This window comes from Lonchura striata, chromosome 5 (assembly GCF_050655825.1).
Source record: "Lonchura striata isolate lonStrDom1 chromosome 5, ASM5065582v1, whole genome shotgun sequence".
Lineage (NCBI taxonomy): Eukaryota > Metazoa > Chordata > Aves > Passeriformes > Estrildidae > Lonchura > Lonchura striata.
The window spans coordinates 47,285,566-47,305,505 of NC_140707.1; the positions used below are offsets into that span (position 1 = coordinate 47,285,566).

General features: G+C 33.9%; 1 protein-coding gene across 4 annotated transcripts in view; it reads left to right on the top strand.

The window, feature by feature from the left end:
* The window catches only part of ARHGAP5 (Rho GTPase activating protein 5), a 45,422-nt gene extending 26,054 nt beyond the window's left edge, over positions 1 to 19,368 (top strand). For 2 of the 4 annotated variants that reach the window (XR_014955678.1, XM_021542660.4), the window contains 4 exons: positions 8,434 to 8,511; positions 9,459 to 9,590; positions 11,267 to 11,372; positions 15,566 to 19,368. Coding sequence is in view for 2 of the 4 variants with exons in the window: in XM_021542660.4 (XP_021398335.1) it covers positions 8,434 to 8,511; positions 9,459 to 9,590; positions 11,267 to 11,372; positions 15,566 to 15,896 (647 nt within the window). In the remaining 2 variants the exon portion in view is untranslated. The remainder of the gene's footprint in view (positions 1 to 8,433; positions 8,512 to 9,458; positions 9,591 to 11,266; positions 11,373 to 15,565) is intronic. The other 2 variants (XR_014955679.1, XM_085580473.1) reach the window with 2 other exon arrangements.
* Positions 19,369 to 19,940: the final 572 nt, after the last annotated feature.

Genomic DNA, 19,940 nt, shown 5'->3' on the forward strand with positions numbered 1-19,940 from the left:
CCAAAGGATTTTCACTAGCTTGTGGGGTGTGACAGAGAACTATAGTAGTGTGGGAACATTATTTGTTGTCTTTTTTCCTTGTAATCATCAAACCATGCAGCCAGCCTAAAGGTTTGCACATCTTTTCTCATGACCTGTCTTGGGAAAATAAGATGTTGGGTTACGCTGCTATGTGTTTAAAATGTAGGGTCACCTCAAAAGGGGTGACTCAGAAGGCACAACTTTTCTGTTAGGTACGTATATGTTAGTTCATCCTGGAATGCTACTGTACACCTGGAGAATTTTAATTCTGGCCATGAATGTGAGCTGGATAAACACTGTGCCATCTGTATAGTTCATGACTGTGAAGATGCTAGTTGTCTTCCTAGTTTTGTTAAGCACTTAGAACAAGACCTCTGCTTTTGATCTGTATTAGTTTTCTTTCTTCTACTCTGGATTCTGTCTAAGTAGCTTTGGTGTTGTTTTCAGCTTCCATACTTGGCTGTGGTATTTTTATTTCCAATATGTATTATATTTATATTGAATTAATATGCTGTAGGTATTTGAGTTTCAAGCAGGGTTCTGATAGAATATATTTGTTGCCTTCAAAAGAAAAGAATGTTCACTTGCATTGCCTTCAAATCCTGTACTGAGATGGACTCACATCATTGACTTTAGGGCTGAGAAAATTCCACAAAAACAGTTTTGGACATTCAGTCTGCACAAGGCAAGTCAGGACCTGTTGGCTCCAGGCTGGAGTTCAGAATGGTACTATTCCTGTATGATAAAGCTGCTTGGCCCTGGGGAGTCATTCAGTACTCATCTGTCTCATAGCAAGTCAGTCTGCTGTCAGTTTGAACTGAACTGAATACCAGTGTTTATTATCATTGTCTTCTTAATCACGAAGTGCAGTCTTTTCCAACTCAGCTACTCTGTATATTTCTCTTACAGAGGATATAATTGTTTAGCATTTCCTCTTCAGGTACTTTCATGGTGTTCAGCTCTCTCCTTTGTAATTTGAATTGTGGCTGGATTTGTGATTAATCTCGATTTAAAGGGCTAATCTTAATTTTTCATGTTTTCTCTTTCTGTCTCATGAAATTATACAAGGCAATGCTTTGTACCCTCTCATCTAAATTTTGACTGAGGCTAGAAAGTATATGGTGTGAAAAACTGTTTTCTCTATTTCAGATGCCTGGATGTAGTAGATAGTACCTTAAAGTGTCTTTGAAGTTTCTTGCTCCACCATAAACCTTAAAGAATTGAGCACATGCAGAAAATACCATCAGATTTTTGTTTTACCATAATGTTCTGGAATATCCTCACCAAAAAAAAAAAATGTCTATCAGTAGAAGAGGGACAGTTTGGAAAAACCAAAGAAAATTCAGGAGCTTAAATTTCTAGCCTTTTATAAATCAACAGATTCTTTTTCTTCTGAAGAAGCCATATGGTTCCTGTCAAGGTCAAGGGTGATCTGGTAAAGATAAGGGATCCTAAGTCTGTGCCAATAGCTAAAGGTTTAGTATTTTTCAGCAAAAAGCTTTAACCCAAACTGGTTTAGCTTTATGGAGCCAATCACTTGGTTCTTGAAACAGAGCTCAAATCCCCTTGTAATCTTTTTGATAGCATTGGAAGCAGAAGATGGGGGGCAATTAACTCAGGTTAATATCTGAGTAGATCTGAAGCTGGGAAGCTGTAAATGTATTACAACCTCCATTTCACAGCTGCCTGCACTGTCACTGGTACTGAGAGTATGAAGCAGCAATAGCACATAATACTTGGTTTTGTTGGAACCTATTGATTAAAAACAAATCACAATACCATGTGAGAACATATTAAATTTTATACTACTGTCACTTCTGGATAAGAAAGGAGGAAAGATTTGTAAATATTGTAAACAACCTTTGCTTCTGTGTTTCTACATTGTCTACGATTATAAGAAAGACTTTTTTCTATCCAAGCCTTTAATTTTTGAATTCATTGTAATTATAGCAGGATGAGTAATATTTTGGTTGGTTGTCAGAGCTCTTTCTTAGTTCACTGAACAAGATGATCAAAAGATTTTTTTTTCCTTTCAGGTAAGTAACTTGCCAGTGGTGAATTACCAAGTTTTCCACTAAACATCTTGGTATAAATATATAATGTTTTCCAAAAATCTGATTTTTGGTAAAGGTATTGTGGTTTTATCTGTAACCTTTTACAGACAGTATGAGCACTTTCCTGTCACTAGTGACATGTATATTTGTGTGCTTTTACCTCTGTCACATCCTTTGGAAATCGGATTGTAACTTGCCCTTGCGGGCAGCTATTTCAGTTGACTGTCAGTGGTAGCTATTTTTGTTTATGGGCTTCCAAAAGAGTATTTTGATGATACAGTTGTTCTGGCCTGTTTTTTTTCTTCCTCCTGATGGACTTGAAATAACTTAATTTTGTTGCATAATTTGAAATGAACTTTTAAAGTGTATTGGTTTTTTGTAAACTAGGTTCATGGAAATGTATTTAGCAGGGAAATTAGAGTTTTGATTTTTAAGAAAATTGTAGGGGTTATTTTTGTATACAAGTAATGGTGCTATGCTAAGATATGCTAGAAAAAAAGATTACCTGCTATTTTTAAATAAGAAAATCCAATGTAGACCATTACCTTTCTAGTACAACTCATTTTTTCAAAATACAAGTAGCAGAATTGAGATACTTTTTGAAGTATGCTGTATGAATTGCTTGAGTTCTGTATTTATCTAAGAGTTATAGTTATCATGAGGAGAATAAGGTAGATATTCAGTACTCTGACAGGGAGGAACAGATTTCTGAAGGGTAATTTAATGTCTTCAGCAAAGTATTGATATGGTTTAAATTTTGTCTTGCAGTATAGTGGAAAATATTGACTGTCAAACTGTAAGTGTGGAAAGTGTACATATTTATACCAACTTTGTAGCTTGAGTGTTTCATTGGTAGCGTTTTTATGCTGTTACACACGCCTCAGATTTAGTGATGAACTGCTCCATGGACTATTTGTGTAGTAGTCAGCACCTATTTTTATTGATTTTTAAGTTTTCCCAAACTTAAAATAATTCAGGCAAGATGACTTATGCTGATACTATTAGCATATGAGATTTTTTTTAATATATTTTAGTAATTGTTCGCATTTTGTGTTTACTTTTTGTATTCCTTCATGCATTGGTGAAAAGTTTGGCATAGATTACATTTCATTCTGTTTTACCAAGGAAGGAGACATCAAATTAACATTACAAATACTAGCAGTTTTGCTGTTGAGTACATAATGATATTCAACTTTAATATCAGTATTTTAATGGTCTTTTTTTCCTCTGAGCTTTCAAATGTTTTAAATTTTTTTATAATATTGCTATCCATGTACTTCATTGACCAAATTATGAATTTTAGATTCCATACTTCATAGAAAACTGATAACATTAATAGTTTTAATTGTACATTAAATAATTTAGCAAAGAGAACCTTATTATAATAATTTGTGTTTTAATAATTTAGTTACTCAGTTTGTGAGACAAGGAATGGAATAAAGACCGAGGAAGGAATTTGACAGGGCTAAATGTTGGTATCTCATGTGGTTCCTATGGAGAGGTGTAAGAGAAATTAAGAATTGTGTAATTGGTATATGTACAATAATTACTGCATTTGATATTGAGACCATTTTTGTAATGCTGGGAAATTTACAGTTTTGGAAGTAATTCAAGTAAAAGAATATTGCCTTATTTGAATTTCCTTCAAACCTAGCTTACACGATTATCTTTTATGCTAAATATGCTGTGAGGCTAGATTTTTACTCTGACAGTATAGCTAAGGCAAAGTTTGTCTCCAGAGAATGAGATTTGGTAGAAATAGGCAAAGAAAATTAGTCAGCAGTGCTTGTTGTGGTAAAAAAGTAATGTACATCATTGAATACATTCCTAGTGGCTTGAAAATCCACAAATTCTAGATTGATTACCTCCCCTTTTATATGAGGGGCTTGGGAGAGCTGGAGAGTTTTAGAAACCTGTTGTGTTGGACAGAGAAAACAGAACCAGACACCCCCTTGGCCTGCTGTATGAGTTTCTGTCACTTTTTATTTTGGGCACTCGTCGGATGCCTCTGAATCAGTGGAGTTCACTTTTCTGAAAACCTGTATCAGCAACATTGGTAAATGTGCTACTGTGTGGTATTACAGCTGGTAAGTTAAGAGTCAAATATGTGTCAAAAAAAGTGCAAGGCAGGGAGCAGGAGCAAGGGAAGGACAGAAGCAGTGATTTGTGAGGTGGGGAGTGAGACCATTGTTTTCAGTCACATTGTTCAGTTAAGTTTACTCAACTGCCCATGAAGCTTTATGTTTAGCAAAAAACGCACACAGGCCATGTTTTTTTACTCGTGATTCTGGTTTGAATAGCTCTACAACACATTTTGTACCCTCATCTAGTTAGTGAGTGATTCCAGAGTGGGTGGTGTCGTTAATGTGTTTAAGACCAGGGCTTCTACTGAAGGGAACATAGACAAACTGGAGGAGTGGGATAATAGGAACCGGAAGGAATTCAGCAAGGACAAATGCCAGGCCATTCAGCTAGAATTGCAAGGACTAACCCACTGCAGTAGTACATGCTGAGCACTTGACTGGGTCCATATCAGTGCTAATGAAAAGGATCTTGTGGTCCTGGTGGAGAATAGGCTGGTCATGCCTTCTGTATTGGATTTTCCCAATAGAAGGGGCAGGCAGTACAGCAGCAGAAGTGGCTACTAATTTTTGCTCTACACTCATAGACATCATCTGAAATACTGCAAGAAAGATGTTGACATACTTGAGTCTAGCAAAAGAGGGTCAGGGCCTGGAGTTCTAATATGTGGGTTTATTCAGCTTGGAGAGAGAGGCTGAGGAGGTACTCAGAAGAGGCTTCCCATACCTATGAGGAGATTACTGATAAGGTGCAGCCAGGCTAAAGTAATGAAGTACAATGCCATTAACAGGAGGTTCAATTAGAAAGAAAGGGAATACTTTTGCTCAGAAGGTTATTAAAACACTGGTTCAGGTTACCCTGAGAGATTGTGGGGAAAATTGGAGATATTAAAGGGAAGTTTAGATGAGCATCCAAATCTGATTTCAGTGTTGACTGTTACTTGAGCAGAAGGTTGCACTGGATGATCTCCTGAGAATTCCTTCTGTGATCACTTCAAAATTGGCATAGAATAGGTTTCAGTAGTTAGGAGACTGTACACCAGTCTGTGTTTATAACTTTGGAATTAATCAGCAGAGAGGAAACAAACTCAAGAGGGTAACACAGGCATCAGTTATTTCTCCTAATGGAAGACTGACTACCAGAGGAGCACATGCATTAATTTAGTAGTGTGAGAGAATCACTGAAAACTGTAAACAAATATGTTTTGAAATACTCATAAAACACATGTTGTGCATTTGAGTTATATTGCTAATGAGGTATCTCTTCAAAGGAAACATCATGGGAATTGTATAAAGAATTCCTAAACAATGCAGGTAGGCCCAAGGTGCCGGATATGTATGATAGTTATGCTGCTCCCCTTATTCCCTCAGCATTCTCCAGACCCAACGTGACCAAACCGTATGTGCCTGGAAAACTACAATGCTTCAGTTGTCACCCATTTTTAATGAAGCAAAGAATGGTCCTGCCTTCTCCTAGGCATGTTCATAGTGCCATATTAATTGTAGTCTTGTATTCTTTTTTAGAAATGTGCAGGCCATAAAATATGGGCTTGAGTGGCACTTCATAAAATGACTGAGACCTTGTTTAATAATCAGTTTGCCTAAATTATGGAAAGTTTAATTCAGCTTTGTAGAGGTTCCTATTGTCAAGGTCTTTCTAAAAGTACTGCTTATTGTTTGTTGGATATTTCAATAGGCTATAACTTATTTTATTACACGATGCAGTAAAACACTTATATTTGGTTCTGGTTTTCAGTGTGTGAATTGATGTCAGTGTTGATAAGGACACATTTGTTTTATGTAAGTAAAATTAGTGTGAGATTCTTACTTAGACTTTGGCTTCTTTGCTCAGTAATTATATACATTCTAGGTGTACATAGAAATTACTGCTTTGGATCAGAAAATTGGCAATTCCTTTAGTCTTGTGTTGTAGCATAGGAGTTGAAAAGAGGTAGACCAGATGACTCCATGGAATAAAATTAGACAAATACACAGATCACCAAATTTACAAAGGTAAGTGTGGGAATGATAGTCTCAGCTATTGTAGTGGAGAATTAGTCCTGAATAGTTTCATTGGCCACTGTAGAGGAAGGAATTGAACTGGGAGAGACGGACTTGCTGTGACTGTGGCATGTATTCAGAAACACAGACAGAACTTGATAGTGGAGCCTGGCTGTGGGTGTTGTTAGCAGACACTCTATGACTTTTCAGCAGTCTAAATGTTAGTATAGCTGTTGTCACTTGGGAAGAGGCTTTGAAATCATCATAGACAGCTCTCTGAAAAACTTAAACTCTCTACTTGCTATCAAGCAAGAAAAAAAAAGAGGGTAAGTTCTGGAGGAAGAAAAATCATGCTATTTCATAATACTATGCTATACACACAGTTTCGATACTGCTTGCAATTTTTTTCAGCCTTTCTCAGAATTGGAAAGCATTGGAAAATAATAACTTTTTATTATGTGCTATTACTTTTCTTTGTGGAGAAGGACACTGAATAGTAATTGGAGAAAACTAAGACTATCCTGGACCTGTAGGGTCTCCAACAGAGTATTCTTTCATACTAGACAAAGAGAATCTTGATCATAGCTTGCTCTTATCTACCAGTGGTTTTTGTATTTATTTACAGCTTCTGGAAGAGGAGTGTCAAGTATTTCTGACTGTGATCACATGTAACACTTTTGGGACATTTTTTTGAAGGCAGGTTTGAAACTCCTTTCAAGATGTGGAAGTCACTGAATGATTGAAACCAGTTTTGGTTCTGTGTCACCAAATTCTACCTTTTAGTGGTGTTCAAGGATATCAGTGAACAAGGCTCAGGTTTTTTGAAAGGACAGTTCAGGTGTATATTTACAAGAGGAAAACTCTTAGCTATGGAATTGGAAAGCTAAATGATGGACATGAAAGTTTATTGAAGAAATGCTTACTAAATAAGCTCTGATGCAGCCGGTGAAGAGACATGTTGAGTTGTTGAGACATTAAGAAGGAAATAATGAGTTAGAAGAGTAATATGAAATTGTTAAAAATAGCTGTATGAACCATTCAAGTGTTTTTTGTACTTTGAACATTGTCATAGGATTCCTAATGGGTAATGTTTCTTGGTAACTTAAAGGGCACATTTGGTGGATTGTAGTATGACAGAACAGTTAAGTATTGATCTGAAGATCTAAAATGCATTCAGTTATTGGCCTATGATGGCAGAAGGCCAAGAGATTTCATAAAGCTGTGAAACCTGTGAATTTTTAATAAACCCATGTAGTGTTACGGAGATCTAGTATATAGATAATTTTGCACGCATAAAGATAACTTGAAGATTTAAGGAACTATAAATTGTTTATATTGCTTAATAGGTTCTAAATTAAAAAAGAAAACTGTCTTGGGTAATGGTGTGATTATCAGGATAGACTCTTTATTCAGTGAGTACCTGTGGGCAAAAAAAGATAGCAATGTGGTAGGAAGCATAATCACTGGAGTGGAGTGTGTGTGTGTGCATAATTAAGGTGTACTGTTCAATGTTTACCTTGAAAGGCTGATGGAATTATGATGACAATGTAGTGTGTGTTAAAACAAAGTAATAATGAGAAGATTGGGGAACCTCTGCTTTCTAACATCTTTCTCCTTTTCCCCCACCCCTTAAAGAAAGACTTGTAAATGATGTGATAATTTACCTTAGGTAAGAAGTGAGGAGAAATGGTTTTGAAGTTTATAAAATATAAATGGTAAAAGGGAAAGCATATTGGAAGATTAAGTTCTTGTTATACACAGGAGTGTGTTACACCATGAGATTAAAAGATCAGTATTCAGTTAAAAATGCATGATTTTTCCCCGCAGAGTATTTTTAATGTGTTGTTGCTTGTTAATAAATTGTTAAGCCCAAACTGTGAAGACAGTTTTTAAAAACATAAATGTTGTGGGTACCACAGAATTTTGGTTTTCGATTATTAAAAAAAATGGTGCAAATAACAACAGTCTACTAGAGATAAGTAGGAGAATAATTTTGGGTACATTATTCAACAAATATCTGCAACAGTCTTGTTATCCTACAATATAATTTTCTCTGATTCATGTTAAATGGCATGATGGACTCAATAGACAGTTGACATTTTGTGTTTTGGTAGTACTGTATTGCTGTAATGGTTAATTTGTTAACATGTAACTTTTTAGGCATTTAAGAAATGTATTCCTACTTTGATTTCTGAATTAGTAGTTATAATTGGTTCTGCTTTGCTTTATTGTATGTAAACTTGCTTTTTAATATTTATTTTTCCTCCTCTTCTAAGGATTATGTACTGAAGGCCTGTACCGTGTTAGTGGGAATAAAACAGATCAAGACAACATTCAAAAACAGTTTGATCAAGGTAATCAGAGATTTTATTATTTAAAGCTAAAACAGAACATGAATACTCCCTGGGTTTATCACTGCAATCTAAAAGGATTGCACTTTCAAGCCACCTTCCATAGCATTGTGTCCTTAATGGTCTGGTGGGTTGTATTGGTATAGTCCAGGTTATTACCAGTGAAGCTCCAAGGATGGAGAGGGAATCTTGTTGCAGAGGGCTTAAATGCTTTGAAAATGTTATCTAAGTGATATTAGAAGTTTTGGAAGAGTTTTAAGTGCAGTCTTAGCTGCTCCTTGTGTTAACAGTAGGCATTAAGGCATTTACTTCTGCTTCTTATGCCCCACAAATAGCAATTCTTTAGTGAAAGCTCTCTTGAATAATATGCATTAACAGTTAGGTCTGGATAATTTCTAACACAGCCTTTGTCATTGTAGAGTATCATGAAATGTGATTGGAAGTTTAGGCTGTTCACTTTATGTTTATGTTTTATAATGTAAATATTTATTAAAAATTCTTGAATGTTAATCATGAAGTTGAGTCTGTGAAAAATATTAAAACATCTCCTAGATATTAAAGAAAAGAAATGTTCTTTTTCTTTATGCTTTGCTTTCCTGTTTAGCAGCATTTTGAGAAATAGAATTTGTAACTCCTTACTGAGCAAAATTGATTAATCAGTTAATGACGAATACAAAATCGTTCAAGTCTTCCTGGAGAATTAGACAGCTTTGGTTTCCTGATCTTCTGCTGTTTTGTAATACTGACAGATTTTCTTATATTTGATTTTTTGTAGGTTGGTGTGATAGCAGCTTGTCAATAGGTTCACCTTTTCCTGCATTATTTAATAATAATTTAGCAAAGTTTTAGCTTTCAATGTTTTGAATAAAATCTTGTCTTCATAAAGTATTATAAGGAACGATAACAGTAGGTTTTACTTACACTGCTTTTTAAAAAATTTTATTTTGCAGATCATAATATCAGTCTAGAATCAATGGGAGTAACAGTGAATGCTGTGGCTGGGGCTCTGAAAGCTTTTTTTGCAGATCTGCCAGATCCATTAGTTCCTTACTCTTTGCATCAAGAATTGTTAGAAACATCAAGTAAGTGATTAACAACCTTTTCTGGATTTGTGTTATTTCCTTTGCCCTTATTGCAATTATTACTTCATTGTAAGTTGAAAGGACTATCTGCACTGAATATTTTTTTTAAATTACTTAGACACACGTATTTTTAATATTCTTTAAAATTAGAAGAACTATATATGATGAGATGAATGTAATACATTTATATTTCAAAGTAAGTGTTAATATCTTATTTCTGCTTTTTCCTAGAAAATTTAATTGGGAGATACCTATTTTGTTCCATTTCTTGTTAAGTGATAAAAATGATGAAAGCTCTTGGAGCAGCTTTGCAGTTATTAATGGGAAAAACCCCTTGTATTTATGAATTCTTACATTCAAAGTAGACTGTAAAAATCAGGCACATCTATTATGGTAATTCTATAATTCACTTAGATTTTTTTTCAAATTCTTTTGGATCTCTTATAAGATGCTTAGTTTTGTTTGCCTTTGCCTTACAAACATTTTTCAGATGTTTCATAGTATTCCTGTCTTTGAAATTAGTGTCTCGTATTTGTAGCAAGCTGTTCCACAAAATGACCTCCACGCTTTTTTACAGAATGTGACTGTCATATACTGTCTTCCAAAATATTTTTTGTTCAAAACATGGAAGCATTGGTGTAAGCCTAAAGCTTGGGCCTGGACTTGATTAACATGTTGTAGCCCATTAGAAATTTTGTATTTTCTGATGATATCGGTTATATATATATATATATATATATATATATACCTATATTTGGTATTTCTGCTGTGCTTTTCAGGCATATTACTCATTTAGTGTAGTTACTTTGGCTTTATTTTTCTTACAAGTATAACAGTTAAAATCCAAGCAAAACATAAAATAGCTTAGAATATAAGTGTAATTACTGTTTTAAAACACTGTTAATACTACTCTAAATTTATATTTGGGATATACTGGACTGTATTTAACATTTTTTTCTATGGCATTAGGGTAGATCAAAGTAATTTTTATCAAAGCAGTCAAGTAATAGAGGGGAACTTAAATTCCTTTTTATATGAATCATCATTGATTAGAAGCATATTCTGCAGAATGTATGGATCCACAGCATTAGTTGCTGATTTTTTTTAATAAAATTGTTGCTTTATTTCTTTTTTTTTCCTACATGTTGGTTATTTCATGTTTGAAGTATGAGTAATGTCCTTTGGGCCTGTGAAGAATCCCTGATCTTCTTTAGGCAGTATATTTAAAATAACTGCAGCAGCCCTATTTGTAATTTTTAAATTATTTGAATAACTGTGAAGTTTAAGAAGCTCATGTGAATGTCTTTCTGTCATAAAATTTTGCAAGCAGAGGGAACTCTAACAAGAAATGACCCTGTCACACTGTTATTCTACAAGCCAGCAGTAAGCTAGTCAAGTAATTATTTGCTGAACAAAGATAAATAATTTGCTTAAATTCAGGAAAATAGTTTTGTGATTAGTTAAACTTGCAGTGGGTGTATTTAGTGTGCTTAGAGTAACCAGGACAAACTCTATAATAAAAAGTTACTCTATGGATATAGTAATTTTATTAAATATTTTCTCACTTGATATTACTCTGTTGGTTACTTGTACCATTATACTAGGAAAAAGACTTAGCAAAACTTTATTCAGGATGTCTTTCTAGATGTGTCAGAAAATGTCACTTATTTCTATAGAAATCATGGATAAGACAGAACGGCTACACGAGTTAAAAGAGATTGTGAAGAAATTCCACCCAGTGAACTATGATGTCTTCAGATACATAATAACACATCTAAACAGGTTTAGTATTTTTCAATTTTGTTTAAGTTGTAACAGTTGCAAAAAAGGTTGTGTTTTTAACAGTTAATTTTCTCCTAGAATTGAAAATGTGGAAAAAGAAATTAAGAGTTACAGTTGATTAATAAAGCCTTATAGGTTTGTTTCTCACGTATCTTTGACATATATTTATCTGGCATTATTGCTACTGTAAAGTTAAAAGAATGCTGTACATAATAAAAGCTTGAAAGAATAATTCACCTAATAATAACTATGTACCTAATTATAACTGTTACAGACCCTGCTTCCCAAGAAGTAATAGCTATTAAAATTATAGACTAATTTAGGTTTTAAGGAATTTGAGTCATTTGACCTAAACACCCTCTTTTCCCTCTCCCCCCTTCCCCCTCCTGCCAAAACAGGGCTACCTTCAATCAAAATATAGAGCCCAAACCCTGTGCTGAATTGTTAAATATAGAAGAAAGCTGTAATTAACAGTAAATTGGTTACACTTGCTTCTTAGATTTTGCTTCTTGCATGAGATTTAATGTTTTTATATGTAAAAGTTATTTCCATATTTACTAAAACAATATTGATAGATGTGTCACATAATCTATGGCTTTACATGTAGAATATTGTCATAAAAAAGAGAGAAAAAGAGCAGCTTACTCATGCTTCTTACTCAGCTAAAATGAAATTATTCTCTGAAATCCACAGAATGAGATAAATGATATTATTGTTGAGGTTATAAGGGATCAATGGAAATTGTTTGGTTCAACCCCATTGCTTTGACAGAGTCAACTGCAAGAGATTGCCCAGGATGGTGTCCAGTTAGGTTTTTAATATCTCCATGAAGTTAGACTCCAGTCTGTCAGAACAACCTGTTTCAGGGCTCAGTCACCCTCACAATAAAAAATGTTCTCTTATGCTAAGAGAATTTCCTATGGGCGTTTGTGCCCGTTGCCTTTTGTCCTGTCACTGAACAACACTCAGAAGAGTCTCAATTCATCTTCTTTACAACCAATGGTAAGACTTTCCCTGAGCTTTTCCAGGCTAAACACTCTTAATATTCTCAGCTTTTCCTCATCTGAGGGATCTTTGATCTCTTAATAATCTTCCTAATGTCCCTTCATTGGGCTCACTCCAGTGTGTTTGTATGTCTTTTGTGCTGGAGAGTCCAGAGCTGGATCTCAGACTCCAGATGTGGCCTTTGCAGTGCTGAGTAGAGGGGAAAGATCCCTAGAGATTCCCTAGATCTGCTGGCAGCAGTCCTAATGCAGCCTAGGGTGCTGTTGGCTGCCCTTGCCACAAGGTCACTTGGCTGACTCCTGCTCAGTTTGTCAATCAAGACTTTCTTGTCTCTCTATGCAATGTTACTTTTCAGCCAGGCAATTTTGTGTATAGACCCATATATAAGCTTGTCATGACATTTAATTGTTCTGGACTACTATTTGTGTTTGTGCAGGTATTTGTAATGATCTGAGCTTGTTGTACAGGGGTAGAAATAAGAACCTTTAACTTTCCTACTTTGTCAACAGGGAGAATGTAGGTACTCTGTATTTGGACTTTTTACAGAATGTGTAACATTTTGGAATTTATGTGCCTACTTCTGAATTTCTCTCCATCACATGTTCAGCTTGCTTAACCTTTATAAACCATTTTCCTTTTCAGGGAAATGGATCAAATTTTCCATTGTACTCTTGCCCATTACAAATTCAGCCCTAAAATGGATAAAACCATACCAGTGAACAAATGCCCATATTAGAGAACTTCAAGATTTGCTTACAAGTATTTAACTAACCATCTTGGACTTGACACAGTTATTAGTTTTGTAAAGAGTTGATTCTTAATCAATCTGATCGAAATTTTTGTGGAAGAATGGCAGTCTTGGAACTGTCACAAGTCTTCATCTTGTCACCTACTGGCATAGCACAGCTGAATGTACAGTGTCAAGTACCTGGATTGCTGCAAGTAAAAGAACTAAACGTAATTTTAAAAATTCCTGAGTAGTTTCTGATGCATGTATATCTTCAAACAAATGAAACATTAATCATGGAATTTAGTGGAGAACATAAAGGATGTACATTGAACTCTCTGGTCTGGTCCTCTCTCTGCTAATGATGTGTGATTTACATTGCAGGTTGCTAATAACAAAATTATTTTTTTTTTAAGGAAGACTGTCATTTTTTGTCTTATTTGTAATGTTAGATAGTTGGATTCCATTCAACAAGAAATCTGCTTGGATGTGAGCAATTGCATATATAGAAAGAGGTGGATACAGCTGTGTACAGGATCTTAAAGGCAACTTGACAGTCTGTATTTATTTTTAAGAGACTAATTTGTAGTAAAATACTGCTGGTATATAATTAAAATGGAAATGTTGTTTGCCAAATGAATTGTTCATTTAATGAGGTAAAGCAGTCTTCTACGTGATGAAAGAGCTCTCATCAGAAGCTTCGTTTTTACATCCTACATAATTACAGTAAAATATATGCTATTGTTGTATAGTTACTAATGATCGGTGATTGATACTATTTTGGTATGTCCACAAGCACAAGACCTGGTTGTTGAAACAAAAGGTACAAGTGTTATCCACATTGTATGAGACCAATAACCATGAGAATTTAATAAATGGCAACAGCGAGATGAATTTTTCATTAATGTTATAAGCCCCTTTCTGAGCATTTCAGGTAATTGTGGTTAATTAACTGTAAGCATAAATGATCTTTTAAAACAAAATAGTATTGGCTTGACCTTGGGCCTTTTGATACTAGTTGTGTTTTATACACGTTCTTTGTTAACAAGACCCTTCATACATAAGGACTAATATGGCATAATATGCTTCTGAAGTCTGGGAAAATACCAGTATACAGCTTTTTAAAGTCTGATCAGAGTGGGTTTATAGTCTCAAGTTCCTGAGACTTTGCAGTGGACGAAGTGGGCAGGATCAAGAGAGACAAGTAATTTTTAGTTTTCAGTGGACATGATAAATGAACACTTGCTGAGCACTTATATGAAGATTCTAAAGTAGTTAGAGAAAGTTTGGTAGGAGACCAACATACAGGTTTGGTAGGGTTTTGTTTACTCTTAGAAAGTGCAAGGGTAAAATTGAAGCACAGGAGGGAACGCAGTTGATTGTTCATTTTGTTTAATCTGGTTGTGAGCTGTTATTGGGGAAGAGGTGCAATGCCTTTCTTTTTTTTCCTCACCTCTAGCCATACGTTCCCATTACTTCCTTTAATTTAGTCTAATCATTGTGAGGATACAGCATGTTAATAATAATGCTAAGCAAAATGTAGCTTACATTTATTATTTGATCTGTAAATGAATTAAATTTTTTAAAAATTAATTTTACTGCCACTCAGAAATAGTATTAAATGTCCTTTGGACCAAACTTACTCAAAACAGATTGAGAGTCAGTATTTGTATACCTTCACACTATTTTTTATACTTTACCATTATACATGCATTGTAAATGAGTGGAAATATTTTCTTATAGTGTTAATTCTGGTGTTTACTATGGCTTTCACAGCTCTTCAATTTATAGACTACAGCCAGCTGTCAGAAATTCTTGTGGGCTGCTCTTGTTAATCATCAAAATTGTAACTGACAAATTTCTGAAGCTTTATTTTCTGTCTATTTCTACACAACAATTGTAGCTCTGCTACCTTTGTGGTATCTACTGTAATATAGGAAGTGCATATTCTCAGCTGAATGCATATCTTAGGTGATTGCCAGCTGTATTAACATGTTTTTTTATGTATCTCTCAGTAATTACTTTCAGATAAAATTGTGATGTCAGTTTAGAATGCAGAATATATTGTACCCTGGCTCTTTCTAGCCTATTGCTGTGGAAAGCATTTTGTTTTTCTGAGTAGCTATTTACTTGTAGGTGATAAATTTAATAACAGGATGGTTTGTTATACTTTGAAAGTTTTTTGGTTTTGTTCAGTAATAGTATTTCAATAGTGAATTTAGATAATAAGTGAAGAACCTGTCTCAGTTTGTTTATTATTGTCAGTTAAAAATGCTGGTGGAATGTTGGATTTCTTTCTGATTAGGCTTTTAATCAAGATTTATATTCGTTAACTATCCAAATCTGGAAATGACATGGCTTCTAAATTTTCCTCTGCATAATCACCTAAAATATTCAAGAATATTTCTAGTTGATTACATAGTGGTTTTAATTCACTCTGTGTGTATCATTCTCATTTCAGGGTTAGTCAGCAATATAAGACCAACTATATGACTGCTGATAACTTGTCCATTTGTTTCTGGCCTACTTTGATGAGACCTGATTTTGAAAACAGAGAATTTCTTTCTACCACCAAAATCCACCAATCAGTTATAGAGACCTTCATTCAACAATGTCAGTTTTTCTTTTACAACGGGGAGATTGTAGAAGCACCCAACCCAGTGGCTTGTCAGCCGCCGCCTTCCAACCCAGTGCAGATGGTGGAGCCCATGGTACCCCTGCAGCTGCCGCCCCCGCTGCAGCCTCAGCTGATACAGTCGCAGTTACCAGCAGACCCTCTTGGCATTATATAGACAGATGATGATTGCAGGCAGCCTGGAGCTGGACAGTAGAGACAAGCTATAGACATGCATGTTTCAGGATACAGTAATGTACTTCATATTTATGAAAAATAATTCCCATCCAGCTGATTGGACATCTTTTTGTTATATCCTGTACTGTGTTCCTCATTTGTACACGCTGCAGATAAAAACTATGTGATAAGCATGACTGGAGAGGTTTAATTTTTAAAAGCAAAAATAGCTATAAAGTACAAAGCTGCTGCTGCATGATACCTTATTGCAATCACTATATCATTCCTGTGACAGTTTGTCACAATATATTGTGAATAAAATTTTTTCTATAGAAATTAAATGATTAAAAAATACATTTATGAAACATTCAGTGCTTACAGCCTGCTTTATGGCTGGTTTTTGTTATTTAACATGCTATTTTTGGCAATTTTCTTCACATTCAGGCATTCTGTGTAAACAACTAAAGCCCAGCTATAGTTTATTTTGTAATCTCCTGGCTACTTATGTGACTTTATGCTTAGGGTGGTTTATGGAAGAATGAAAAATGCACTGTTGAGAATTTTACGATGCCTCACCATCCATCTTTACATATAAGTAAACCTGTGGACAGTTTAAGGGTGGGTGAACTTGCTTATTTTTTCTTACAGCACAATACCAAGGACATGCTTGTTGTAAAAGTGAGTTTCAAATATTGTACAAAATTTTTGATGTTGCCTACTTATTTCTTTATGTTCCACTACCGAACTAAACATTTTGTAAAACTGTTAATTCTGTAAACAGCTGCATGTTTAAAAGATCATTGATGGTCTTGTAAACTTAATCTAATATATTTTAGATATTTTAATTTTTCCCGCTTGGGAATACATGTAGTGTTTAGAAAATAGTTCATGACATTTTCATATAAGGTTATAGAACTTTTCATACATAAACATGACTTTTGTTGTAGTAAAATTCTCTAAACCAAACAATGTTTTAATCTAGGACTTCAATTAATCTATTCTTTAAATCTATTTTTATGTGACCCTCTAAAGATATACAAAAATGCATTGCTAATACATGGCAATAAATACTTTGGGTACTGACAATTAACCTCTTTGGAGTGTGTATATATAAAATCACATGAAATTGTGTTCATATTTTTTTCCTGTGGTATGTTGTACTAAAATTTCAAATAACTTTTTTTTCACTGTATTTTTAAATTATCTTATTTTCATTTATTTTACTTTTATATTGGTACAAATTTTGCTGTAAAAATGCTGCTTAATTTAAACAAATCTTTTGGTTAAATATTTTGATAGTGGTAAAAAAATTAGAAGGTTACAACTTGTAGCAAAGGAGAGACCATAGATAAACACTACCTGTGAGACTTTTCATAGCAGCTTTTTTTCTTTCATGCTCAAAATGTACCTTTTTAGGTCTGCAAAGAAGAAGGTTTTGGCTCATTCAGCTGCTAGAATGTTTTGTGTAGTTTAAAAAAAAAGCTTTACAATGGTCACTGTTGTAATCTTCACTTATAACAAGATTTAAGATCGTCTTGTATGTATTATAGTAAATAGATGATTTTGAGAATTAAGGCTTTTATTAAGAGATTGATTTGCTCCATTTTCCCAAAATAAAAATTGCCTTTCCCACTTATGTCCTAGGTATTGTACTTCTAATGACTTGGATTATCATTCTAGATTACAACGATACCATAAACCTGGCTGCTGTTTGAAGTACATGTATATTATAAATTATCTTGATATTGTGTTATATTCTTGCAAGTAATTATCTTTTTTAAGAAAACATAAACAAAAAAGAAAAGTCAACCCTATTCCTATTGAAAAGCACACAGGAACTAATAGTACAATAAAGTCTGTCCTGTAAATTGTAGTATTCCTAACTTGTTCTACTTTACCTGTTGTCTATTTAAGAAGCTTTTATTTATAGTTTTCAGTCTAATCTTGGCATGTTTAGCAGAGAAAATGAAACTTCAAGAGTTTTATATACTATTTCTAGGTTGCTAAAGAATTTATTTTTCTACTGTATATGGCATAGACAAAGCATCACCTGTACAGGAAACAATTCTATTTCTATTAGAAGTAAGCTTAAGAATAAATGCCAGTCATATCCATATTTAAAAATTCCATCTATAAAGTATCTCCAGTCTTTGTAATGTGAATTACATTTTAAACTTTCTATAAATTCCAAGTTGTTTTGCCATAATATCTAACTAACCTTTGGATACTAATTTTTAGAATAATTTACATTCCATTTGATTATGAACTTTCATGTTGAACTTTTGATCAGCAGTATTTGTAGTACCATTTCTTTATGTTGATGTTGTGGCTAAATGGCTAAATCACTGTTATTTTAAAGAATCTCAACACTTCCATTCAGCCAAATGTGAAAGGGTTGTTTACTGGATAAACATAGAGAAATAAGAAAGCATGGCATGTGGCGCCTGCTTGTCACATGGAGGAGTCCCTGCATACTGTTTGCATTATGGAACTGTTGTGTGCAGGAATGTGGACATGTGTGTATGTGTAATATATACACTTTGAGGTTTTTTTAACTTTTTGTGTGTTTATGCAGACATGCATGCACATACACCCACATAGTAAAATTTTTAAAATATACTAGGAAATTAAACTGGTTATTAAAGATTTTTAATAGAGCTTTCTCTATTATTATTTTTATTAGTGCTATAAAATGAGGAAGCATGTTATTATATCCAAATTCCTCATACTTTGGCTCATGTAGACCCTTCTAGTTTTAATGAAAATCCAAATAATAATAACTATATTTTTTAATGTGAACATTTTTACCATAATATCTATCTTGATAAAGATACAAATGTATATTACTTTGATTGAGCCATCTCAGTGACACTTGATGGAGTAGTTTCTTTTTTTTTATGTTATAATGGTATAGACATACTGCAGTGTATTGTCTTTCACTGTTTTAGCAATTCTAAAATCCCAGTCCTGAGTTACAGAAGTGCCATTTTAAGCAATGCTTAACAGGTTGTTTAAAAAATCCTTACCCTTCATGGTCTTGTGGAATTTGAACTCATATAGTGTAAATAGATCGCAGATGTCAATTTAAGTGAGAAGAAACTTTGTTGTTGTTACATGTTTTCTCCTTTATTTGAATCCTGGTTGCTAGGAATTTATAGGTATGTTTATTTTTAGTTGCTGGAGTTTAGCTTCTCATATTTATGATAAACATAGAAAAACTATGAATTGGAGATTAAAAAAACAGGCCATAGTTTATGTGCTTTTTTCATTTTTTTCAGTAATTGTGATGCTGTTTGTCAACTGCAAAAATTGCACACATTTAAGAAAATTTCAAGTAAAAATTTTGTTCTTTGTTTATAATGTAATCTTTTATTGCTACATCAGGAGAATACTGCAGTAAATTAAGTATCAGTGAAGCTTATTCTGTATAAAAGATGCAACGAATAAAATACTAAGATGCTTACTGTGTATAATGTTCAGTTTAGTTGCCTACTAAATTTTTAAAGGCAAAAGCACCCTTTCTTTCACAGACACAGAAATGAAATTTAGCACTAAATCTTGCTAAAGTAAGAGTGCTGTGTGTGTTTAACTTTTTCTTGGGTGGGAGGCTGGCTCTCATGGATCTCTTGAAAAATTCCACAGGAAAAATAAATTTAACCTGAAGTGGAAATTGTGGGCTTTTAAGGTCAGCTTTAAGTCATCAGAATTGTACATTATTGGTCATAATTCTGCTAACAATAGGTATAAATACAGCTTTGATAGTAGTACTGCTTCTAGTTCTCATGTTTGCAGTGTTTGTGCTTTTTTTCAGAACATCTTGAGTCATATGGCTGGTGCAGAAATAACTGCAAAACTTTCTTGATGGTCTTAAAATTTGAACACTGTTAAGGTTTTATTATATATACATACATATATATAGTATCACATTCAGATACTGGAGCACTTTAATCTCAAATGGGATTCATGTTACATGTAACTTAGTGTGTAAACTTCAGTTATTTAGATTGTCTTATCAAAAAGCAGCTCTACTGGATTTGACTGGATT